The 25,645-nt window shown below is 41.2% G+C and overlaps 6 protein-coding genes across 8 annotated transcripts; 3 read left to right on the top strand and 3 right to left on the bottom strand.

The window, feature by feature from the left end:
- Positions 1 to 124: 124 nt before the first annotated feature.
- Positions 125 to 9,015, bottom strand: LOC134196297 (26S proteasome non-ATPase regulatory subunit 1-like). The gene is made up of 31 exons (XM_062665395.1): positions 8,923 to 9,015; positions 8,782 to 8,825; positions 8,648 to 8,721; positions 8,181 to 8,244; positions 8,012 to 8,117; positions 7,344 to 7,546; positions 6,097 to 6,240; positions 5,787 to 5,855; positions 5,541 to 5,716; positions 5,432 to 5,474; positions 4,919 to 5,080; positions 4,658 to 4,746; positions 4,522 to 4,600; positions 4,249 to 4,348; positions 3,957 to 4,030; positions 3,839 to 3,899; positions 3,619 to 3,669; positions 3,488 to 3,564; positions 3,198 to 3,257; positions 3,070 to 3,129; positions 2,553 to 2,648; positions 2,118 to 2,354; positions 1,990 to 2,049; positions 1,513 to 1,615; positions 1,284 to 1,453; positions 1,130 to 1,222; positions 943 to 1,032; positions 739 to 891; positions 587 to 637; positions 452 to 527; positions 125 to 347 (listed from the first exon to the last, which is right to left on the bottom strand). Exons 1-31 carry the CDS (start codon positions 8,939 to 8,941, stop codon positions 271 to 273), a joined length of 2,961 nt encoding a protein of 986 aa, XP_062521379.1. The 5' UTR covers positions 8,942 to 9,015; the 3' UTR covers positions 125 to 270.
- A 20-nt stretch (positions 9,016 to 9,035) lies between these two features.
- On the top strand, positions 9,036 to 12,735 carry LOC134196295 (succinate--CoA ligase [ADP-forming] subunit beta, mitochondrial-like). Its single transcript, XM_062665393.1, has 12 exons — positions 9,036 to 9,113; positions 9,182 to 9,320; positions 9,383 to 9,482; positions 10,239 to 10,329; positions 10,387 to 10,458; positions 10,519 to 10,621; positions 10,696 to 10,763; positions 11,556 to 11,652; positions 11,719 to 11,880; positions 11,948 to 12,211; positions 12,371 to 12,459; positions 12,521 to 12,735. Exons 1-12 carry the CDS (start codon positions 9,054 to 9,056, stop codon positions 12,593 to 12,595), a joined length of 1,320 nt encoding a protein of 439 aa, XP_062521377.1. The 5' UTR covers positions 9,036 to 9,053; the 3' UTR covers positions 12,596 to 12,735.
- A 124-nt stretch (positions 12,736 to 12,859) lies between these two features.
- On the bottom strand, positions 12,860 to 20,402 carry LOC134196294 (uncharacterized). Its single transcript, XM_062665392.1, has 17 exons — positions 20,279 to 20,402; positions 19,816 to 19,900; positions 19,650 to 19,747; positions 19,459 to 19,567; positions 19,325 to 19,384; positions 19,062 to 19,259; positions 18,900 to 18,997; positions 17,859 to 18,843; positions 17,695 to 17,790; positions 17,574 to 17,630; positions 17,373 to 17,501; positions 17,137 to 17,300; positions 16,916 to 17,061; positions 16,808 to 16,842; positions 16,709 to 16,742; positions 16,537 to 16,639; positions 12,860 to 13,345 (listed from the first exon to the last, which is right to left on the bottom strand). The coding sequence occupies exons 1-17, from the start codon at positions 20,374 to 20,376 to the stop codon at positions 13,087 to 13,089; spliced, it is 2,754 nt and encodes a 917-aa protein (XP_062521376.1). The 5' UTR covers positions 20,377 to 20,402; the 3' UTR covers positions 12,860 to 13,086.
- On the top strand, positions 20,387 to 21,358 carry LOC134196296 (renin receptor-like). Its single transcript, XM_062665394.1, has 3 exons — positions 20,387 to 20,496; positions 20,561 to 20,592; positions 21,028 to 21,358. Exons 1-3 carry the CDS (start codon positions 20,457 to 20,459, stop codon positions 21,253 to 21,255), a joined length of 300 nt encoding a protein of 99 aa, XP_062521378.1. The 5' UTR covers positions 20,387 to 20,456; the 3' UTR covers positions 21,256 to 21,358.
- Positions 21,359 to 22,808: 1,450 nt separating this feature from the next.
- Positions 22,809 to 24,223, top strand: LOC134196442 (protein rolling stone-like). Its single transcript, XM_062665565.1, has 2 exons — positions 22,809 to 23,160; positions 23,226 to 24,223. The coding sequence occupies exons 1-2, from the start codon at positions 23,062 to 23,064 to the stop codon at positions 24,075 to 24,077; spliced, it is 951 nt and encodes a 316-aa protein (XP_062521549.1). The 5' UTR covers positions 22,809 to 23,061; the 3' UTR covers positions 24,078 to 24,223.
- A 102-nt stretch (positions 24,224 to 24,325) lies between these two features.
- LOC134196432 (protein rolling stone-like) lies at positions 24,326 to 25,602 on the bottom strand. Of its 3 annotated transcripts, none has more exons than XM_062665551.1 (3): positions 25,467 to 25,602; positions 24,821 to 25,406; positions 24,583 to 24,696 (listed from the first exon to the last, which is right to left on the bottom strand). In XM_062665551.1, the coding sequence occupies exons 1-3, from the start codon at positions 25,572 to 25,574 to the stop codon at positions 24,692 to 24,694; spliced, it is 699 nt and encodes a 232-aa protein (XP_062521535.1). In that variant the 5' UTR covers positions 25,575 to 25,602; the 3' UTR covers positions 24,583 to 24,691. The 3 variants fall into 3 exon arrangements, with proteins under 3 accessions (XP_062521532.1, XP_062521535.1, XP_062521534.1); XM_062665550.1 differs by having other exon boundaries at positions 24,606 to 24,696; positions 24,788 to 25,406; XM_062665548.1 differs by having other exon boundaries at positions 24,326 to 25,406.
- Positions 25,603 to 25,645: the final 43 nt, after the last annotated feature.

The raw sequence follows: 25,645 nt of genomic DNA, 5'->3' as shown, positions 1-25,645 counted from the left end.
CCAGACCAAAATCGCGCAGATTGCTCGCAAGCGGCCGTTTGCCCAACAATTTCAATAAATTAAATCATCCGCCAATCGATTTCCATGATAGATGGTTCGCATCGGCGACCTTTTTCTAGACTAATTGCTCAACTAAGTGCTCCAAATGAGAAGTTCGTGTATGTGGACATAAATCCATTATTTAATTAATCTATTACATTCCAACTGCACAGACAGCAGCATGCAACCTTTCAAAGTGTTAAAAAATGTACTTCACATTTCAACTATTGTCTAATCTTCTATATACTCAAATGGCTCTGGAGGATCCGGTTCAGGACCCTCATCGTCAACTGCGGTGTATATCGGATCTGCAAATGAAAACAAATCATGATTATCCTTGTGCCAACAACAACATTGTAAGTAAATGGAGCAATGTATAACAAGCATTAGGACACCAATTCTAAAGAACCACCTGGCAAAGATTCAACTAGTTCTTGAGGTTGTTCTTCATCTTTGTCACTTAGCATGATCACACCTCCGACATTGACCTGTCATACAACACATGGCATCTCGTAACGAGTCATTGCTTACATGAAAGTACACTTACAAGTTTGAGAGGTTCGTATCGACTACCACTAGGCATCGAGAGAACCCTTAACTAACAGAAAAACCACCAATTACAATGCAAACACAAGCCCATAACATAACCCATGCAAACAGCCAAAGTAAGACGAAAGACCAAAACAGACTAACATATACCTGAACTGGAATAACACGAGCTGGATTTGCCAGCATCTCAAACAAAGGCTCTGGTTCTTTCTCCTTCTCTTCTCCAATTTCCTTGTCTTTCTCTTTCTCTTCGACTTTGTCAACGGCTTCTTCAACTGCATCGCTATTACCAGCATCTTGATCCTATAACATCATATTTACCTGCTTTCTACCAAGATCAAACAGTGAACAAACAGTATCCATTGCTTCATTAGATTTTCCTTCCTCTGCCTTCTTTGCTTTAGCCCTTGCTTTAGCAGTAATAGACAAAACAGCTGTAGCTACCTATGGCCAAACCATGACAAACACATAAATGTAATCAATGATGTCTAACAGCATCTTTCGAAAATCAAATACAAACTACATAAACATCTAAACACACCTTCTCTCGTTCCTTCTCTTTTGGAGCCTGCAATGGTGCTGGATATGCATACAATGACGGCCTAGCACTAGAACAGAAGTCCAGCTTGGGCATCTACCAATAAAAATTTGTTTAGAAGTTCTTCACTAATCAACACATTTCACAACATGTTTACCTTGAGTTCAGAGTTGAGACCAATGATTGCAGTCGGCGTGAACGCCAACGACAAAAAGTGAGCCATGGGAAACCAATACCAGAACTGAGTAAACACAAGAGTCCCAACTACAGACATCATGTGAGTGTGACCAGTTCGAGACTGAAGAGAAATTGTCACATTCCGACCACCTAAAACCATTGATATCAGTAAAGTAAACTGATAGAATGCCCAGTTTGAGCTCAGTGACCTGCATCAATGATTCCTTGTGCAAGAATGGCCCCAAATCTTGCCATAATATCTTCAAGTTTGTCACTAATCGCCTTTGAGTACAAATCACGAAATGTCTTTACCTGTAAATAAACCTCACGTCCATTACTGTTCACATTACCTGTTTTTGCTCGGTCTACCAGTCTGTCAGTCACAGCCAGCCCACCCACTTGTCTGCCTGTCTGTCCTTCTGTCTGCCCATCTATGTATGCACTCAAGTACATATTGTATACAATCCACTGTCTACAATCCACTGTCTTGTCGTTTTCATTTGTCTTCACATGTTGATAGTTTCTGCATACGTTATACTTTACAAAGCCTTATGACCTGATCCAGCCTTCAATTGGTGGCAAAAAAGTGACTATTATAATGTCATTCTTACACACACACTGACATCCATTCATCTGCTGACACACTTTCAATGCTATTGTTGTGTTGTTTGAAATGCACAGTTTACCTTTGATGTCATTGCTTCTGTGTGCTGCATTAAAACCATTGCAGAAGCTATGAACACAGCCTAAACCAGAATACAACCGATGAAGTAGAGTAAACAAAATACATAGAATACGCTAACAAAGATCTCACCTGTCGTACAAAGTTTACAGGATCATTTGTCATTGGCTCAAGTATTGACACTGCGTCTCGCAAACCCGTACCAGCGCATGCTATTCCAAGTGCTAGAGCAGCTCCACACCTCACGTGTGGATTGTAGCTCTCAGCCAATAGTGAAACAACACCTGGACACTGCTCGGGAGTGCGGAACAGAATAAAGCCAACTGATGTGACGGCTGCCCGTCTGACATCATTGTCCACGTCACTAACCTTCAGTACAAGACACATACCACATATAACTGATATACAAATAATACATAAGTAAAATTCATTAGATCAGGCATAAAACTCTGTTGATAACAACTTGTATGAAAGGTGTGTGTGTGTGTGTGTGTGTGTGTGTGTGTGTGTGTGTGTGTGTGTGTGTGTGTGTGTGTGTGTGTGTGTGTGTGTGTGTGTGAATCTTACCGCTACATGTAAGAGTTGTTTCAGTGCTTTATTATTTCCACTGCCACAATATGCCATTCCTATTGTATACATTCCAGACCGTCGAAGCAAAGGATCCTACAACAATCATATTTCAGCAAACTAACAACAGCTAATGACTTCCACTGTATGCAGTAAGTTAAACTCTTTGTCACAGTCACTGTTAGTTCTCTAATAATGCATAAACTAAGAGATATCCAGACCACATATTAGAGTTATCCAAGATGACACAGGGTGTCCACTGACAACAGACTGAAATACAAATAAAAATATGACCAAGCACCATACACTCATTACATTCCTTGCATTTTTAAGATACAAGTGCTTCCTCTATAATCCCTAGGATTCAGGTTCAGGCACACAATTAGAAGTGCCAATAATTTAGTGTAATGACTGTAAATAGGATTAGTAACATTGACACTACCATATAGTAATTAATTAGCAAAAAGAAACTAAACAACCAAACAAACATGTGAGAATCAATACATAATGATATAACCTTATCTGATGATAAAACCTCAATCAGAGTATCTGCTTCTTCTAGACGTCCATACATTGTCTGTTGTAATAACAAATGCTGATGTAAAGCCAGACACTAATAATTTGGAGAATCTCTTGTTGTCTTACCAGTGCAATACCTACTGCTAAACCTCGCAAAATCTTCTCGTGTTGAGTCTCTTTTGAATACTAGAAATATAGAGCATATACCAGTTATCATATCAAATAGAGAATTACTACATCTGAATGGGCAAAAACAGAAACATAATATACAATAAACTGACAAACATACAAACAAACAAGCAAACAAACAAACAAGCAAACTAAGTAAATGACAACAAACAGAAGTTGGTACAAAAGTATGTCAGCAATGACAAACGTCAAAGAAAAGACACCACAACAGGCAGGTAGAAGCACACCTTGACCATATCATCAATAGCTTCAGGAGAACTTGATCCAACCATCACCAAACCCATAGCCAATCCAGCAGCCTCACCTACAACGCAACACACTACAACACAACAACACAAGACATCCAAACAAGCCACACCAGTAACAGCATCATCTTGGTAGAGATTCAATTTCAGCTGTTCATATACGTCTAGAAACCAACAGCAACGTTAAATGCCATACACAAATACAAAGTACACTGCAAGTTCAGTACAAATACAAAGTACACAGACAGCAAATCAAATCTACAATAAAGCAGCACATTCACACGCCTGCCCCTATACATGTTAGACAGTCACAAACCAACAATAAGCTCTAACCATTTCTTGCTGTTCCTAAAGCTGCTAAGCCAAGTCCGAGACATCCACCATGACGAACAACCTGACAAACAATGTGCTGTACACTCACCACGTGACACAAACCTAGAACAACTCTCACATCTGATGTAGTCTCCTTGAGCTGATTGATAAGGTACTCCGTTATGGCACTACCATGATTAACGTGAATAAGACCTAAGCAGCACAGCGTTGACTTGATTGAGAAAGACGAGGCATAAGCAAAACCATGCATTCAAACTATCTACATATGAAAATTGAGTAACAGCTCTAGACAAAGAAAGATCGAAAACAGACAGACAACAAACAAAGAAACACAACTGCCATGCCTTAAAAAAGCACCACAACAGCATCACTTGACCATCTAATGCAACATGAATGGCTGGCTACGTTACCTAAGGCAAAGAGTCCACCACCCTCAGTATACACACCACCAACACCACTATCTTTAGGCAAGTAAGTTGACATCAAGTTGAGTGACTCCTTTTCATGACCCTATCAACAAAAAGTTAATTTTGACAGTCAATGTATGTAATTCATTACTACTTAATTCATTTGTACATTCATTTTTCATTAATATGTTCCACCTGTCTGTCTGTCTGTCAGTTTGTCATCCGTTTCCAATCCATTTATTTCCCTGTTCATTCATGTTTCTTCCAAGTGCTTACCCTGTGTATGACTCCAAGACTAGCCGTAGCAGTGAACCTTGCCCAATTGCTTGCCTTAGCAAACCAATCAAGATTTGATCTAAACACAGACTTGTTATGTCCTCACCCAGACACACAAAACCAACTAAAGCAATGCCTTAGAAACGTATCAACCGTTGTCCCACAGTGCATGTAAGCATTGCTGATTACAGTTGCTGTGTGAGAAATAGAGTTTCTTACATGCTCCTACCACAAACAACAATTAGTGCATTACAACACACTCAAACACATGCATACATGAAGGTATGCATGCACACACGCATGCGCGCATGCTCACACACATGCACACACACACACACACACACACACACACACACACACACACACATCCTAGAAACGGACAAAAGTATCGAAGCACCTTTGTGTTTTTCAGTATGGCAAGGTCTGCATTGTTCTTTCTAATAAGGAAGTCTTGATGAAGACTAATGGTTGTCTCTCCACCCAAGATTGTCAACAGACTCTCCACACGATGTTTTAGTGGATCATTGGATGAAGTTTGAGCAGTACCAGCATCTGATTTCTGATAAAGACATTTGTTTCATAAGACTACAAACAGCAGATACAAAGGGTACATAAAGTGTTTCTTGTCTCTGTGTGTCACTGTGTGTGTGTGTGTGTGTGTGTGTGTGTGTGTGTGTGTGTGTGTGTGTGTGTGTGTGTGTGTGCATGCGTGTGTGTGCACAAGTGTTGATTGCTCTTTCTGTTTATAATTCCATCTATCTGTCATTGCATGTCTGCATGTCTGAAATGTCAACTTGCAAAGTCATGTCCATGCTTTACTGTGCCTGTCTCTCACACGTTGTCAGTTTGCCTCTTGTCCCTATCTGTTTGTCATTTTCTATTCACGTCTAGTAAATCAACAATAGCTTGCCTGCTCTTCAGGCTGCTTTGCATCTGTTTCCATTCCTTCAGATCTAAAATAACACGTCAGAGACCCTATCATCCCAATTTCTTGTAACCTCCTGCAACACAACACTCACTGTTCATCTTTCTTAGTCAACTGTCCATCGTTATCTGCAGCTTCCAAACTAGAAGTTGCATCCGGTTGAAGAAGAAGAACAGATGATTGCAAAACAGCAGTAACTTCAGACAGGAAATGCTGTGTAGCACTTTCATACATATCAAATGCTATTTGATATGCAACTAGATGATCAGTCTACCAGTGCAAAACATATTATATACATAATAAATCACACAAACAACATACAGTTTTATACGAAAGTTACCTTGCTGCCGCTGATGAGTTTGAGCAAAAGTTCAGCCACCGCTGAAGTGTTGTCAAGGAATATGTAACACTGCAATATCAAATAGTACATTAGTGTATCTCTTTGATAGAACAGCGTTGTCTGTTTGAATGTAACACATTAATCTTAATTCGATTTGCTACAGTGTTTCTTCACCAAAAACAAAAAGGTAAGTGCAGCCAATGAAACTTACCACCAAAACTACAAAATTTACTGGTTTTTACAAGAGTATGTGTACACGACTAAATGCTCCAAACATCAAGTATACACAAAGTAAAAGAGAGCTTATTACCTGACATATGCTGACATAATTGGGATCTCTGAAGCTGAGATAAATATTGACCAGACATTCTAGAACTTGATTTCTAAACTCTCGACTCTGAATCATTAAAAGGCACACCTTGAAACTGTAATCCAGCATCGCGGCCACATCCTCCTACAATCCACACCACAGTTTACCAATAGTCACATAGAAGAACAAGGAAGCCAATTGACAAGTAGAATAACATTGTATAACACTAGTGCACCACAAATGTAACCAGTACATAAAATCTAATGCCTCAAACTGGTCACATGCATATCACATTACAATACGTCACAGACTCAACACACACATGAAAAATGTATACACAAACGTATAGCTATGCCCTGATAACTAAAAGTTTGTTTGTTCCTTCTACTACACTTTAGACAGGAACCATTATGACAGCAACTAACAGGACAAAAGACCAACAGACTGAGAATAACTATGGAAAGACAAAAATTTTGCTGCTGCTCCTTTCATGTGATTCTCTAGCCTCGAATTTCCAGACCAGAGAGCGCGCGAAGCGCGCGAACTCTAGTCTGGACCAAAACGATACTAAAATGATTTCGGAAGTACTTACCAAAAGTGATGCTAAATGGTAGTCTAACAGCATAGGATTGTTTTACCTAGATCAATATATCATTTGTAAATGTCATGAGATCTCACAAACAAAGAAGAGACGTCTGCAGTGTTTGCGGTGATATCTCGGTGGACAGCATGAAACCACGACTCTTTGATTCTTCGGCAGACCGCTAGCTAGTCTAACCACTCGACTGGCAAGACTACCACTCGACCAGTTGTCAAAGGTGATGGTCTAGCGACGTTGCTGTGCATGTCTTGTCACCGCAAGCTTGAAAATATCGAAGAACTGAAGCTGAAACTAAAAGTAAGATGTGTGTGTGTGCACCAGAGTCTTCATCACGGCTCTGGCGTGCACTTAGCCGCCCACGAGGATTTCACACGCGCGACCAGCGTTAGTGCACTCAGCATAACCAATAACTGCTACACCAATCAGAATTTACAACCAAACATTCCGGTTGTAAGGAGCTGATTGGCTTAGAAGGCTATTTCCGAAATCATTTTAGTATCGACTTGGTCAAGACTAGAGTTCGCGCGCTTCGCGCACTCTCTGGTCTGGAAGTTCAAGGCTAGTGATTCTCGTGCAAAAATGTCAGACAAAAATTTGCTACAGGAAAGTACTCCAGACCTCAATACAAGATTATTGAAGTACTCACAGATTCTCTGATGGCCCTTTCAAAGACGTCTAAATGTCGTGTTTCCAGAGCTATCCCTACAGCTTGTTTGTATTGTTGATCTTTGAAACACCTCTCAAACATTCGATGAACAATTGCCTCCAAACGATAGTCAATATGAAAGTCGTCTGCTGGATGCTCTGACTGATAGATGTGAAGCTTTGTATACTCATCAATACACTGAGCTACAAACAAGAAGACACTCAGTTACAGATTCCTAATGCTATATCTAGTTACTCAGTGGTACAAAACTAGTGCAATACTGATCATCAATGAAACATCAATCCTAGTGAAGGATATCCTAACATTGCTGTCATGACGACTAACATTAATGTCTTTTGGTCTCCATAACAATTCGTGCGAACCATAATCTGCCTACATCCGTCTGTCGGTTGGTCTGCTTGTCACTCCATCTGTTTGTTGGTCTGTCTATCTTTCTGCCTCTCCACTAATCTGTCTGCCACATGTTTGTCTTTGCCTGGTCTCATCCACTCACTACTACTTTACACCAGTCTGTATACATGCAAGAAAGCAATCTATCTATTTCTTCATGTCCTTCCTGTTAGTCATGCGCCATTTCTCTTTTCTACAATAGCTATCGCTCTAATGTCTCCACCATCACTAGTAGTCAATATTGGAATACTTCTTACCAACGATTGTCTCCACATATTCTGAGTTGCTTGAGATATCAAATAGACTGCCAGCTCCAAGAGCATAATCCCTTGACATATCAAAACCACCGAGATGGTAGTACACCTTGAATCCAACCAGAACACAATGATTGAGAGCAGACAAAATAATCGGTCAACACAATATAACCTTGGACACTACCAATGCAGACAGTTCACGATGTTGAAATTCTTCATCTTCAGAGAGCTCCTCTCTGAAAAAAAACACGAGCAACATTACTGTATGGGGTCTAATACAATCTGACCATGTCGTCAAAATCCATCAATGTGCTACATTTGCTTGCCTTTCTGTCATGACCTGTTGACATGCCATGCATCAAACCTGGCTGTATGTCATTCTGTCTGTCTATCTGCCTTCCTACAATGTCTCTCTGTCTGTTTGTCTGTCTGTCCGTCCGTCAATACATATACTTTCCATTTAAATCAAGTATTTACACCAGCAACTAAGTCTGTCTGTCTGTCTATCCGTTTGTCCGTCTGCCTGCCTACTGCCTCACAGCCAATAAATCTCAGTTATTCTTCAATACAAATGTGCCTGTCTGTCAGTCAGCAAACAAACTTGCGACAATTTTAGTGACGACAACTAGGTACACTTACAGCTTAGACACTGACTCTGCTATTTCAGCCCAGAAGTCATGCACAACAGCATTCAGATTTTGAAGTGCAAATCCCTTGTAAACACATCATCTTGTACACACACATCACAATAACGCCTCTTTCGCGCTACACACCTTCAGCTCTGGCTCCGGATCATCCAATAAAGCAAGAATTCCAGCTGCAGATGAAACGGACGGCCAAAAACCAATGAAATCAGAAAGTACAGCTAGAAACGGGTTAAAGGGCCCGCTCCCTTCAAGCAGCACGATACTAACCAGCCGAAGTCAGTGTCATCGTATTTCCTAAAACCGCGTCTTTCACTGGTCACAAAATTAAAAGATTGTCGATCAGAATGAGTCACGTTGTCGGCACTGACCTCTTAGCGCGCGCACCCTTAACGACAAATATGGCGCTTCGGACTTGTCGTCGATTATGTGGTCTTTTCTCGCGTCGAGAGCTTATAAAAGTAACTGAGACGTTTAGTGTTTATTTTTCTTGTATTTGATATCGACTCACGTTGAGGATCCCCATTAGGTAGTGCGGTCGAATGTTCGCTGTTTGTCTCTACACGAATATCTAAGCATGCAGTTGCTTGAAGAAGCTGGTGTGACGGTACCGAGAGGAGAAGCTGCAAGCTCACCGGAAGAAGCGTACCAGGTGGCAAAGAAGTTGGGTACACGCTAGAGTCGCATTAATTAAAGTTTAGTAATTTTGTTAAATAAGTTTTTGGTTTAGGAACTAATGATTTAGTTGTGAAGGCCCAGGTGTTGGCTGGCGGTCGAGGTAAAGGAAACTTCGACAGTGGCCTCAAAGGTGGAGTAAAGATTACCTACAGGTAGGGAGGTTGGTTGCAACTCTTGTGACATCACAAACATGTCTCTAAATTGTTGTTTATTAGGCAGTGCGGACTGCCTACAACTAGTGTGTGTGTGTGTGTGTGTGTGTGTGTGTGTGTGTGTGTGTGTGTGTGTGTGTGTGTGTGTGTGTGTGTGTGTGTGTGCGCGCGTGTGTGTGTGACCGAATATCTGATGTCATCAGACTAATTAATAAACTTTTGCAATGCAATAGTTGTACGTTTTTGTTTCTTTTGTGTTAACGCCCAGTCACTTCACGTATCAGTCGCTTATGGAAGATTTGAAGGACTTAAGAATTCAGATCTTCAAGAGCCTTTGTAACAAGTCTAGCTAGATATATTGGATAGTTAGCAAGTCCCGTTTGCAGGTCGTTTGTCACGCAATAACTACAACCTTTAACGTTATTCTTGCTTAACGGAAATTTGAAAACTAAAGCAGTAGATTAACGTCAGCCAATAAACAGTGCAAAGTCACTCATTTGTATACCAAGATTTTGAATTAGACATTCTTACTAAACTCTCGTTGCACTACTTGTGCATTTTGTTTTATGTCAGGAATGAGTCATGAGATTATATATAATAATTATTGATATTTGCATTGTTTGTTTTTGCGGTGTTCGTCACATTTTCCTCACAATTTGCGTTGGCCGTCGATGTAGTCCCTTCTATGGACTGTTAGCATTAACGTGTGGTAGTTCGTTGAAACGATGAATATTATATTGGGAAATTTTGGTTTAGTCCTGACGACGTGCGCAAGTTGTCCAGTCAAATGATCGGCCATACTTTGTTCACTAAACAGACCGGTTCTCAGGGCCGTGTCTGTCACAAGGCTAGTAGATTTTGACAATCTCTCTATTGGCTTTATATCAAGCCAAGTGTTTTCTAGGTGTTCGTATGCGAACGGCTGTTTTCTAGGCGAGAGTATTACTTTGCCATTGTACTCGACAGGGCAATGAAGGTAGGACTAATTTTTATGTTTGTGTACACATCTTATGTTATCTTCTGTTTGCTGTGTAAGGGCCCTGCTATTATTGCGAGCGCGGAGGGAGGCGTGGACATCGAGAAGGTCGCCGCTGAGAGACCCGAAGCTATCATTAAGGAGCCAGTTGATATTACAACAGGTTTTTTCGACAAGAATTTTATTGACCGGTTGTGTCTTGTACGTTCGTGTTGACGATTCACTTCTGTATGACAGGACTGACTTGGCAGCAGGCGGACAGTGTGGCCGAGAAACTTGGAATGACAGACGGTATACGAAAGGAGGTAGGTTTTAGTATAAATTTAATATTAATTACTTATGTTCACTATTGGACGTAGTGGTTTCGTGTTGTCTGCTCTATTGTCGTTTTAATTAAAGAGAGCTGGGTATACACAAGGGTTGTTGTCGTTTGCCTCGGTGGATTGTTCTTTTAATGCTCTATAGAAACCCGCGATTGCATAGAGCCACCTGCATTTCAACTTAGGGTAAATTAGGAGTGATGTGTCATGCAACAAGGAAACGGGAAGTTTGAATGTGAAAACCGAAACCATGGACAACTGTGACGTAGAGAATGAAGAAATCAATGAAAAGAATTCGAAGAGTTTAGAAACGAATTTAACTATCAAACGTTGAAAGTGAATTATAACTGTCAGCAGTTTTAAATCAATTAAAAATGTGTAATGTAATGTTGTCATTGACAGCGTTTAAGTGACTACCTTCTCTCGTCTTGTCTCGTCGAGTATGGATATATACTGGTCCGTGTCGTGTCTCTAGATGAGAATCTTGCATTTTCAGACTTGCTTCACGTGATTGTTGCTAATTGCTGATTGCTGTTAGTCTTATTAATTGTACATACTGTCGTCAATTAATTGTACACACTGTCGAATGTTGCCTATTTGTCTCTACTTATGTACAACACTAACAGACAAATGTTGTAGCTGTTCGAATGGCAATGATATAACAGCCCTTTCTCACATTAGATGCTCAAACGTAATCGGTTTTTAGAGATAGTCTAGAGATATAAAATACAATGGGTATATACAAGCATGATTTTTCGTATGATTTTTCTATTACAGGCCACGGAGCAGATGATCAAACTTTATGACTTACTGATCAAGCGTGATGCATGGCTCTTAGAAATAAATCCCATGGCCGAAGACACGAATGGAAGAAGTATTTATCGTGTTTATAATAAACAAGACAAATACGTATGTACTAGCTGTTTCATGTTTTCTTCAGTCGTCTGTATGGATTGTAAAATAAACTTTGACGACAACGCCGATTTCAGGCAGAAGAAAGTGTTTGAATGGAGAGACTGGTCGCAAGAAGACCAACGAGAAGTGAGAGCCACGAAAGCGGGACTAAACTACATAGGATTGGATGGTTCGATTGGATGCTTGGGCAAGTACAATTTCGCTTGTGTAACGTCACTATACATAATTTGTTTGTAACATCCATCCGAATGTAGTGAATGGTGCCGGTTTGGCGATGGCTACTATGGATATCATCAAGTTGCATGGAGGAGAGCCTGCGAATTTCTTAGACCTGGGTGGCGGTGCTCAGCAAAACCAAGTCACCGAGGCATTCAACATATTGAGCGAAGATAGCAAAGTGATGGCCATTCTCGTCAATATCTTTGGTGGAATCATGCGATGTGATGTCATTGCTCGAGGCATTATAGCCGCTGCCAGTCAACTAGATCTAAGAATTCCATTGGTCGTTAGACTTCAAGGTTAGTTCGTACCTTCTTTGTTTAAATAAAAGGCTCAACTTTTTTTCCGATTACGTACACTATACATGCAAAAACTTGCGAACTAGAGTGCAATTGAATTCAACGACCTGGTAACAATTGTGACGACTTATATACACGGTTGAGCTCTTTGCTTTATAGGTACTCGCGTGGATGATGCCAAAGCGTTGATAGAAACCAGTGGACTGAGGATTCTTGCGTGTGACGATCTCGACGAAGCAGCAAAGATGGTGGGTTCCTTGGCGTAAAACTAGAGTATATGTATTTAGTGATGATACAGTGTACGTTTAGGTCGTGCAGCTTTCCAACATCGTTCAGATGGCAAGAGAAGCAGCCGTTGACGTGAAATTTCAACTACCTATTTGATTGCCACTTGTTGGCATACATGTCGTATAGATACTGTACACCTACATATTTTGCGTATAGTAAAAGCCTATAGCCATAATCAATTATTGTTAAAGCAATTACAAGTGAAATTTTACACACTTCCTATATGGAGGCTTCAGTTCCGATCACGTAGTAAGTTGTGGCATCAAATGCATTCTAGTAGTCATATACCATTGCTATAGCCCCATTCAATTTCCATAAGTACAGTTGTACTCGTTGTGGTTGGCAAATACACCGGACATGTTCATTTGTCGAAAACTCAAATGTTCCAACAGAAATAGCAATAATATAAGTACACATTCAACCTCTACTAAAAACTCAAAATAGCCTTTCCAATTTTCGTATGAGTATAGACAAGATATCTGTGATTTTGCGTAAAGCTCTTGCATCAATCAATTATCAAAATGTTATATTGGGACAAGCATCGAACTTGTCAATGTTGCCACCATACAATGTCATAACGATAGTGGTCATTCCAGCACTTGTACGTCAACGCCGAGTGCTTGTCTTAGTTGATTTGAATACTCAACTAACTTAATTTCTTCGCTAGTCGCACCGGAGAAATCGGGAACTACTCCAGAATGGGAGACGAGAAGATGAGACACTTGACTGGAAAACAACGCACACGAGATAGAAATTGGTTCGATAGCGGGAAAGCGAGTAGCAAAGGAAGCTTCATTCATGTCCAAAAAATGAAGCACATCCGGCAGTAAAAAGTAGCTGCGGTACCTGCGACCAGAAACAAATCAATTAGCAATCACTCTACTTGCCATGTGCAAATGCCGCACTAAGCCATTATGGCATATTTAGTTTAATGGTGCCGTATATCCTTTTAGAAAAAGAACATGAAACCGAATCCTAAACAAGCACGTTAAATTAAGAAATCCAACAACAGTTACAACATGCAACGTGCTATCAAGACCACTATTTGTCTAGCATGTGCGCACGAGTATGCGTAGTAAATCAGACGTGTTAATTTCTACAACATAATTCCCCGTGGAAAAGTAGCATATTTCAGACTCATGAAAAATACAGATACAGCATGCATACAACCAGCTACGTTAAACGACGAGACGTTCAAACAATATTACTATGCTAATGTATGCTAATATTAATATCTCGATATTGTCTATTCGGTGAGGTGAGTTCCAAAAGTCAATCCTAACATGATGCTAGTTGGCAGATCTCGTGACTATTCATTCGAGATGGCTAGCAGCAATTTCAGTTAACAAATTCATCTAATAGTATTCTAAATACCTAAGTGGTAAGACTTCTGAATATTAATTTCCTTACAAATGAAGTATACCGCGAATTTGATGTCAATAACTAGCACGTTCATATCTATTGTCAATTTGACCTGCAAGGCTGTATATGCACACAAAACTGTGTTTACGGTACAACTGCTAGACTATCACGGAATTTCTCATTGTGCTTGGTAACCGTTCACCTAACTCTCCGTGTAAGGTGCTAGGCAAATTGGACTGCCACAAGAGTTGAAAAAAAAATTATTAAAAGAAACGACAATTCTCACATCACTAGATGTAAACTTCTGTACAACCTTAGTTGCAGCATAAACGGGTCGACCATACACACGTATTTCAGACAACGAAGTTGCAATTCTATCATTTGTCATTTCCAAGAAGGCATGCTACAAACAACTAAACATGACACAGACAATTCCCAGTTAGAACAGTACGTTCAACGGTTGCTCAGCAAGCTACATGCAGTTTTACTTGCAGCCTGAACTACAAGTTACAGATATATATATATATATATATATATATATATATATATATATATATATATATATATATATATATATATATATATATATATCTGTAACTTGTCAAGCTACTCGTCCGTACTATTGATGACGCATAATCACTATCTAGCTAGGAATGGCTGGGGTGTCAATACATAACCTCGTTTACGCCCCTTTCTATCTTGGCTCAGAAGCACAACTACAAAAAACGAATAGCATTACTGAAGTCTCCTTGTTTTCTTCTCTATTTGTGCCAAGTTTCAACCGCTAGAGCCGTTTGGTCTATTTTCGAATGTATTTGCAATATACCGCAGTTTCGTCTGACTGACTAGTATTCTTCTTCAGACGAGTTTTCTTATTCCGCACGCTTTCTCAGACTCAACTGGTTAAGTTTCTTTGTTGCAAACTATCCTGGGCAGAAGTCTTTTTCTTCGTTTTGCATGCGATTGGTTCGAAAATACAACTATCACGAGTTTGTGTGAGCGGTGTGGTGCGTCCTCCACCATTTTGGAAACGGCGCTGCGTGTACTCTGGTACTTTTGAAACTAGTAGGCGCATCTGCTCACTCTCGCAGCCTCTTCTGTTGTTCTCAGAGATCCCCAAAAAGTTTATGATAAGATATGCGAGGAGTTGACAAACTTGTCTACGGATGCTGCAACAAGACAACGAAGAAAGCGCGACTAATCTTTCTGCTGCGCGCGGTAGGCCTATCTAGGGATGCATTTCTTTTACCTACTCCAGCTAATCCAGATTAGATGGATTAGCTAATCCGTCTAATCCGCATATCGGCTGGATTAGCTGGATGAGATGGATTAGACTACTTTCATCCAGCTAATGATGAAAATGCCCCTTCTTTGTAGTCTGGGTTCATTCTGAGGCACCCTTTATCAGTAAGCTGCATGCACCTAGTACAGTTCATGCAAAAAGTGAATGAACAAGATAAAAAACATTGTAAATGTATTTTAGTACATAAATCAGCAAAAAGCGATCAAACAAGTGTGGACGGTTCAATACTGTACCAAATTGAGGGTACCACGACTTACTCACCAATGCAGAAATTGTAACACGTGTACAAAGTGAGTTAGTCATGGCACCCTCAATTTGGTACAGTATTAAACCATCTACACTTGTTTGTTCGCTTTTTGCTGATTTGTGTAGCCATTCCTACTAAAATACATTTATAATGTTTTTGTATCTTGTATAGATAACGCAATACAAATGACCGTTCGTTTATGGTTGGTGCATGACCACGTTACATCACTGCAGAATGTCGAAACGCGAGTCTGGCCCACACAGACTACAAATGAATTTCTAGTGCCTCTTTACGACGAGTTACCAACAACCTGCTGTCGAAAGGACCTCTACTCGTGCTAGTAAGACAAGAGTATATACATGTACAGTCTAGACGTATACTGCAGCTGTAGCTCCAAATACTATAAGCCCTCCAATTTCCAAGCAATCTTTTCTACCGTCTGCAATCAGTAAATATAATGCAAAAATGACCATTACCAACACCAAGTACGCAAACAATTATGAAAGTTTGTCAAAAGTTGGATGCACTTCCATCAGCAAACGGTTGTGCCATCAATCAAAATCAAAGACTCCTGTTTAAGACTCCACATCTACTGCAATGCTAATGCTATCGCAAAATCCGTTGTATATCTTGTTAGAGGCCCTAAGAACTACTTGGGTAACAACGTATTCCACAGAGACATTTAAAAACATTCTGTTACTTCAGGGATGTATAGGATAGGATGTATAGGATAGGATGTACAACCGTTTCGATTTCTATTCTGCATGCTTTCACTTTCTTATCCAGGTGACATGTGTCCCAGTTACCAAACGATCAGCGTGATTTCTATGCTAACATTCGTATCCACCGTAATGTACCTTCCAACACTCTTAGAGGCAAAAGCTACAATTCACATGCATATCTGCACGTTCAGCGTGTGTGCAGATACGTTTATTTCGTCCACACAGAATCTATACAACCCTGTGGCACAACGCATTGATTCACTGACTGTCCTACTGCCTAGACTGGAAAGTCATTTTTATGAACTTCTTGGTCAGACATTTTCTCCGTATTCAAATAATCAGACCATAACAGCATTGCGTTCGTAGTTATTTCCTATGCATAACAACTGACATTCACATATACCTGTTAGACTCTTCTTCACACAGAGATAGCGAAAACAAGACAGGTGGCGGTCGATCCCACATCTCAAATACTGGCCCGTACGAGTATTGCCCACACAGTAACGCTGTTGTGTAAAACCAGTATATACTTATACTTCTCTCAACACGGGCAGGCAGACAAAACAAACAATCACCTGGAACAGTCTTACTATCTTCATCTCCACAAATCTATCACGTCAAACCAACAACTCTATACAATCGCTGTACATATAGCAAATTTCACTAAGCATTACCTTCCGTGCACCTGGCACAACAAACGATGAAAATTCTGTTGTTTATAAATATACAATCCCATTTACAGACAACAACAACAACGCTCAACTGTCATCCTTGAGACATACCTTGTAGAGTACGCTGAACTTGCACACTGCTAGTCAAGCCATACGCCGTCTCTCCACTGTAATTTTCAGCGGTCGCCACAGCACCGCAAGCCAACAGCATGCGCACTGTTCTCACATCATTACTTGCAGCAGCATCATGCAATGGCCTACACAATTACGAAAGTATACGTCAGCCTTCACATACATTTGATTACATATAAGCACGAAATTAAATAATGCACCTTGTTCCGTCACTAGATCCCGCATTCACGTCTGCACCATTACGAATAAGAACCTCGGCCACATTGATGTGCCCCTCCCTAACAGCCTCGTGAAGAGGCGTCCAACCTGCATGGTCTTTGGTATTGACTGACGTGCTGCGACACAACAAGTACTGCACAGCCACCTTACATCACAAACACACACAATTGATACGTTTATAGAATAGGTCAGCGTTGACACACGATGTCATGGCTACCATATCACCACAGCGTGCTGCCACGTGCAGCATGCATTCACCGGCTCCGCGTCGAGGCACCATGCCTTGAAGTCGTTTCTGCATGTCTGCTCCCTCACCGCAGGCCTCGCGTGCCGAACTTGTGACAACCTTATGATAACACAATCCTCAATCACGAATCAATAAGAAATCAATAAAATGCGAGACAACAATGACTCCTACAAATGGAGGCTGCTGTCCTTGTACATCATCACATCCATTCCAATGTTGTTGGGATTCCTGGCACCAAGGCAGTTTTATCTCAGCGTGAGCACCAAAAAATTACCAAATTTGTCAGGCCTACTTCATTCCTTTCCAAGACAATTGCCACTTCTGGTGCACAAGCCTGTTTTTCCCAAAATAAATATCGATTTTCGGTATCCGTAACAGCTCGTCTCTTCTATACAACAGAGAAAAGTATTGATTTCCAATGCCCAACTCAACAACTATCAAACTATATCAAATTACTTTATTCCGTAAATGTCCATTCACGCACGTCTTCGTTTCTTTATTAAATCTATCATCGTAGCTGCAGTTCTCTGTTCCTATGGTATCTTCACAAAACGGAAAACTTTCTCTAATAGACCTTGCTTTCTCTTTACTCTCAGTGACACTGACATTGAGACACGCATTGTCCTCTTGCGTGTCTTGATTGCCAGTCTGCACAAGACAGCTTCCACTCAATTTCGTCATATTGTCCACATTTGTATCAATATCCATGCAAACATCATCTCTGCCTGCCAAGCCATTGGGAAATGCGTTATTATCCAATACAAAAGCAGATCCCAATGCCTTATCCTTTACGTTTTCACAATCGTCAGTAACTAAAGTAGCAGCTGACGAAGAACAGGGTTGAACTAAACCATTAACAGGAACAGAACTGTAGTTGAAGCCATTTGTCAACGGAGAGGCCACATGATTGCTTTGTGTGTAACCACTGACTTGCGTCAAACCTTCCAGAGTACATTCTCTAGGTTGAGTACCCTTTGCAAAGCCGCTTGACGTATTCTGTGAGAACTCCTGCTGACAACCCACTCTGTTCACCTCCAAATCAAGTCGCTCTTTCATCTGGACCGATGGCCTGCTAGACTTCACTTTCCTCTGCCGTTTGTTGACAGATAAGTCAAACGAATTTACACAAGTCTGATCAGATGCCCGCAAGCTGCTCGAAAAACCACTAAGTACATTGCTAAGGTCCAATGGGACTGCATGAACGACTGTCTTCTTGTCCAATGCAGCGGTTCTTGCAAACATCTGTAATGGTTTCCGGGGCTCGTTGAGCAACAGGACGTCAGCTGTCGCGACAGGAGTCCCCACGCTTGTTTTCTTACTCAAACTTACGTCATTGGCTAAGGTCTCCACAACATACGTGGTACTTCTTACAAACTTCCTTCGCTGTTTCTCTAAACGTGCTATCGTCTTATTGTAGTATACTAAATACTGTTGAAGATACCTACACAAACGACAGTTTCAAGATCACAAACAGTGAATAAAAAATCATCCACCCACGTATTAAATGTAGCTTGGTAGCTGCCATGCGCATCAGACGCTTGAAAGTTCGCTGAAAGTTCACAGTCGACAGCATTCCATTTATTGCCAATAATGCACTGCAAACAAATTATAAATATACCTATACATGTACAAGTCATGTAGGCATGCAGAGTAGTGTACCTGAAAATTGCCACCATAACTCTGTACAAGACACAGCAGCAAGTACAAGTCATCAAAGTTGTGTCTAACTAGGCGATTATAATTCTGCTCCCATTCATAATCAACGCCACGCCTTGAGGCCCAAAACGCTTTCAAAGACTCCTCGAAGTATGACCTGCTAGGAAATGCGAGTACAGTACCGGGTTCGCGCAAAATTCGCTGTTTAGCAGAAACCAATCAACATCACTTCTAATTCGCCATTGAAACAAACGAAAGCTGTATACCTTCAAAAGCATGCCCTGAGTACTTCGACATTTTCCTAATAGATTTAGTGGAGTTACTCCCTTGAAAGAGCAACAAAACCAGTGAAGAAGCGAAGAGTAAGTATACGTATACTCTCCATTTCATTAGTAATTACATATCTATTTCTGGCCGTCACTTCTGCACCGTAAATGATGAGTCTGTGAGCAACTGCTGCTTCCTTACTGCGACAAGCAATGTGTAGCGGTGTGTTCTGGTCGTTATCTCTAGACGACAACAACAAAAGTAAATGGTGCCATTTTCAACACCATCACCTCAAGCCATTGTTTTTTACACACACGGTCCGACCTTTCACTAGCACATGCGCCAATCTCGAGCAGCATCTCTGCCGCTTCAGCGCGTCCATGTTCGGCAGCGTAGTGCAAAAGCGACCATCCTTTCTCATCCTGCCCAAAGAAAGCAAACGCCAACGTGCGCAATTAGCATCATGATATTTGCTCATTCAGTGGCTGACTTTGTCGTGCACGAGTCTGTTCGATGATGTCTTCAAGATGTACTCAACAGCACTGTCGTTGCCGTCCAAAAGCAATGTGACCAATCTGCATAATAAGCACTCGGTATGAGTAGTCCAATCAAGTCAACGAGGCACCTGCTCAACGCCCACAGCCGCAGCCACCACGCTCACAGCAAACTACCGAAAACGAAATAGTTCACTTGCTCAACATCATCCGGTACCTTGCTAAACCGAAACGGCAAATCCCAAAGACTCGGTATGGATGCCGTCGGGGCGCCGACAAGGCGCATGACAAGACCTCCGCACCCCTTGCAGGGACTCCAAATTTCGGTAACACTATAAACACCTCTAGAGGCTCGCCTACATCTCTGAAGAACGAGTAATACTCCAAGGTGTTCTAGACCGCGATTTCCTAACCGTCTTTGTCACGAGGTAAGAAAAATAGGCCTATGGCGCGGTTTACCTGTTCAGTTCTGTACATTGCTCTTTGTTCGCGTCTACAGTGCTGTCTAAAGTGTGCTGAGCGAGGACAGAGAAGATGTTGCGCTGCACCGATGACATATCCTCCAGCGATTGTGGAATGCAGACATTGTGTCGTCATCATCATGTGATCACTCACGTGATTAGCATCTGAATGTAAGATGTCCGCACGTCGAGCTGCCGAGTCTACGATTCTAGCAGGCAATTTAGAATTTTAGCGTTGGTGGCATTTTCTGTATACTTAAGTAATCTTTTTTTGTTACAGTTTTCATTTTGCTATCTTGGGGGCCCTTTACGGTAACTTGTCGTCATTTTCGTTTGTCTGACTGTAGTGCGTGCGTCTCGTCTGGGATTTGCTTTGTGTTTTTTATGTTTATATGTTAGTGAGTGACATGCCCTCGGTACAACAAAGCTGTTTTTGCGATTGTTCTAATGTGTTTGGCATCAAACATCTTCCCACAGGTCTAACTGATCACAGGGTCTGACTGACATCTCAGAAGACGGCACAGTCAATGTCTACACTTTTTCAGATGACGATGTCTACACTTGCCTTTGCTGTGTAGTACTGTAGTGCATGGTGCGTTTGTAACCTGACCGTTTTAGATGAGACAGATTCGTTGGCAAAAGCGTGTTCTGTACTGAGTTACCTTGTCAGTGCCCAGTTACATGCTTTTTTGTTGTGTCTTGTCTTGTTGTTAGGTGATATTTGACGGCGTCTTGTGTTTGTTCTAGGAGATGAGTAATGCCCAGATAGATGATTCTTTTGTGAGTATTTCCTCCTTGAATTTAGCAGCAGAGCGCGGGCTGCAGTTTCCTGGAATGTTTATCATTATTGTTTTCTTGGTCGTGGTGCTGACACTATCACTGCTAGCTACGTCAGTGACAATGTGGAATATGGACCCTGGAAAGGATAGCATAGTGTACCGAATGACAGAAATGCCAAGGATGAAGTTGGAATAAGCATAGCTGAGTGGTTGACAGTTTACATGTATCATGATGTAATAGGGTATGTTAGTATACAACGTTGGATTATTTTGATGATTAAGTGTGAGTACACAGGAAATAAGGTCTCTTTTCACTTGTAGGACCTGTTTAAATCATTGAACAGCAAAGATCTGCTCAAACTTACCAATTTTCAGTTCCACTAATAATCTTAATATAGTTGTACGTACCGAAAGTGAGTTGCATTTAGTTGATACACAAAAATGACGGTTGTTGAACGCAAGCAAATTGTAGTACTTGGCGGATAGCTCTTCAGTCTACTGTAACACTTCAAGCTGTGCTAAATATATATGGCACGGTCACAGAACAGTTAATCACGAAATTTGTGTCGTTATCAACTTTCTTGTTGCTGGAGGATTTGATTTTCGTCTTTCTGTGTGCTGCAATAGATGATTTGTGAAAGTCCTTCGCAATGAAGAGCAATATCGATGGATACGATAACTGTTTCTTATTTGGTTGTGCTCAGATGTTTGTTAGTGCATAAAATGATCAGAACTGCATCAGGCTGAAAGGTTGAACGCTTCTGAGATGATGCTGTAGCAGATGAGGGATCCGTATAATTATGGAATTAGTTGTTGAGACACTCAGCAGAGGAGATTGAACAGATAACACCTGATGAGCTTTGTCATGCAGAGAAAGATCGAATGGGGTCAAATTGTTGGGAGTTGTGCAAACATTTGAGAGTTAGAGTAAACCATTCTCCGGCTTCAATGAGAGGCTATATAGATTGGTTGTTGTGTACCTGGGAAGAAAGGTGGAGTATTCTAAGACAACCTTTCTATACATGCAATCGTTCAAACTAAACTGGCAAGGGCCCAGGGAGTCACTCCATGATTGAAAAGCATTTCTCATGCATGGAAGTCTAAACGGCTGTTAAGACAAAGACTGGGCATGCTTGCATGAAATGCGAAGAGAAAAGGCTGGAGAGGGCCAACAGTGAGGAGAATACCAAATACCCTATATCTAGATCGAGACGTTGGACACTATATACATTTGTCTGTCGCTGATACACCTTCGATGGTGCGATTCGATGACTATCTATACCAGTTAAGGGCTCGGATGAAGCGCCTCTTCGAAAAAAATAGCGGTCTCTACATTGTAGAAAAAATTTTTGCCAGTTGAAGAGCAAGTCGCCAAGCAAGATTTGAAACACCAGCAACTGTTGTCCGCAAAAGGTGTACAGTTCTGTACAGTGTACACCTTTTTTCTTTAGGGCGAGAAAGTGCATGTTGTATGCGGTTTCGCAGACTAACAGATAGTAAGTGTCGAGTAAGACAACGATCTTTTAAAATACGTGTTCTCCGCGATACTATGTGTCATGGTTTTCATGTGGTATTCAAATCTGTAAACGCCACGCTCCCAGACAAAGCTGAAGTAACAGTCTCCCTAGGGCACTGTTACAATCTATACGGGCGCATTTCTTGATTTTCCACAACCTCATCCGGTTGAGGTTGTGGACCTCTATACCGAGTTTCTTTATCTCCACAACCTAATCCGGTTATTAAGCTCATCCAAACTCCACAAAATAGCTAATCCACCTTCCCACAGAATTAGTTTGTGGAGTTTGGGTAAGCTCAACCGGTTTAGGTGGAGAATAAAGAAAATGCGTCCTAGGTCTTCGTTTCTTAGGTTCTAATTTGAAAACTTAAGCTTTATGTTTGTAAATATACAAATGCTTTCACATTGGCATGCATATAGAAACAATTCATTATCTCGAGCTCACGTGAAAAATCACGCAGTGAAAGTAGGAGTCGCCAAAAGAAGATGGCATTGAATGCATGCAAGACTTGCTGCGCTGAGGAGCTGCATTGTAGGAATATTCTCCTTAAGCATCCCAACTCTACGCCTTTCGTCATATCTGCGGTAAAGTTAGAGTTCTAGACATGCGTGCATGTGTTGCTAATCTGTTCGAATTCGATCCTTTTTAGTGGCCTGTGAAGCACGTTGTGTTCGTGACCTATCGTGTGGTAGTTGCTCTGTTCTGCATTGCATACATCATCCGAACAGGCTTCTACCATACTAAGAACAGTAACGAAGACAGCACGAAATGGTTCATCTATCTGACCGACTGGGGATTTGCACTACTCACGCTACATTTTCTATGGTCTGCAGGAACAGCTGTGCACCATGCAATAACTGCTAAGTCTTCCACCGTTCCCCAACGACAACATTACAGCGCGAACGTGCCAATGCGTTGGTTTCATGGAGTCGGGTGGTTTCTGTTCAATGGAGCCGTCAACTTATCCCTACTAGTTACTATTCTGTTCTGGGTTCTTCTCTATCCGAGCTCTGGAGGAAACACAAACAGCGTTAACTCGACCAGCAACAACAGTTCAGGGTCTGCAGGCTTCAGTCAGGACGCTGGACAAGACGTGGAAGTGAATATAGTTATGCACACAATAAATTCTGTTCTCAGTCTCGCAGATGTCTTCTTCTCAGCTACGCCGATCAGAATTCTACACGGGGTATACACCATGGTTATTGCATCTGTTTATGCAGTATTCACCATTATCTACTGGGCTGCGGGAGGAACAAACACATACAACGGTCAACGTTACATATACCCAGTTCTTGACTATAGTAACAAGCCGAACAAGGCAACGTTGAACATTGTTTTGAGCGTCTTTGTTGCTTTGCCTCTCGTACAGTTATTTACCTACGGCTGCTTTCGATTGAGAGACTACCTAACAAAGAGATGCAACTCACAAAAGTACTGTCTCCCAACATCAAGCAGTGACGGTATAGATCAACTTGAGGACTTGATATCATCAAAGATTTAGCAAACACTAAAAGTCCTGACATAACATCGTCATGACATTACGCATATGATTTGTAGACGGTTTGTTGTAGTTAGGAATTAGATACCATAAATTGCTCGTGTTGCTGCACATCGAATTATAAAACTACAAGACCTGATCAATCATCAAAAAGCTGCACCTACACTTTAATGAGGGGACCACGATTCGATCACCCAGGCCCTTATTGCATGATGCCCACTGTATATCAATGAGAATGTTGCAAACTGATGTAAATCAAACAGTGACTATGCATACCAAAAAGATTGATGGACAAACAGACCTGCAAAAATTGCCATATAAAAGTGGACATCTAACAGCAGTCTAGCAACAACCTACTGTCACTATATAAGCAATACAAACATTGAAGTTGAAGCCAAATAATGTATGCTATAATTCTTAAACTAAATACCAACACAATTCATATCATAATTGTCAGCGTTTCAGTGCTTAAAAACATATATACCTCCTTAGCTACAAACATCATTTTCAATGTGATGCAAATCACATGGTCTCCATGATGCATGTCTCCTCTTGAGACTGGCAGTCTTTTTTGCCCTTGACTTCTTTAATACAGTACAACCTTCCAACTTTTTCTCTCAATCTGTAACAACCATACACCAACAGATGAGCGAGTGGTACAGCTACAAACACACTCATTGTAACAGTCAAGGATGCTACAATAGGCTTCCCACCATAGTCAATAACAGGGTAGATGTATGGTTCACCATTATAAGAATTGGTCCCATCAGCTGCCCAGTAGATGACTGTAAAAACGGCATAAATCAATCCACTGATCATTGGATATATGGCATGGAGAATCCTAACAGGAATGCCAGAGAGGAAAACGTCAGCAAGACTGATAATAGAGTTGACAGTGTGCATGACAACATCAATTTCTGTAGAAACGTCAGTTCTCGTCTCATTCTTAGATGAATCAACGTCATCTTTTCCAGGAAACAGCAGACACCAATAAAGAATTGACACCAAAAAGGAGATGGTGACACCCAAATTGAACAATAGCCATTCAACGCGATGAAACCATAGAAGTGGAGCATCTTTCTTCGCCTTTTCCTCTTCATCTTCTACCAGATCGCCATTCACCGCGTGGTAAATAAGTACGCAAGCCGCCCACAACAAGTAAGCAGTCAAGAATGCAAACCCCCAATCCGTGAGATAGATGAACCACCTTGGATCGCCCACATCGCCATCGTCGTTTGCGTAGAAACCAGACCGAATTACGTAAGCAAAGCAGAACAGAGCCACTGCGATCCGGTAAAAAAGAAAGGCGCATCTACGGACTGTCGACGGGCACTAAAACAGACGAGAAACAAAGTCAGACGAACATTTTACTTTGTCCACAAACAACAGCACCGATGATCGCACGAACACTCTGTGATCTGGATGCGAAAGTAGAAAATTTGCGCAAGCAAACTCTTCCCTAAAAGTTGGTACAGCATTCCTGCCAGACACTTCAACCATATCAGCCAGCTGGGTGTTTACTAGATACGGCCAACGCCTACAGTAACTCTGTAAATTAAGTAGCCTAACGC

The sequence above is a fragment of the Corticium candelabrum genome, chromosome 21 (genome assembly GCF_963422355.1).
Source record: "Corticium candelabrum chromosome 21, ooCorCand1.1, whole genome shotgun sequence".
Taxonomy (NCBI): domain Eukaryota; kingdom Metazoa; phylum Porifera; class Homoscleromorpha; order Homosclerophorida; family Plakinidae; genus Corticium; species Corticium candelabrum.
The sequence above is the reverse complement of the archived record's forward strand: the minus strand, read 5'-3'. Positions and strand labels throughout refer to the sequence as shown.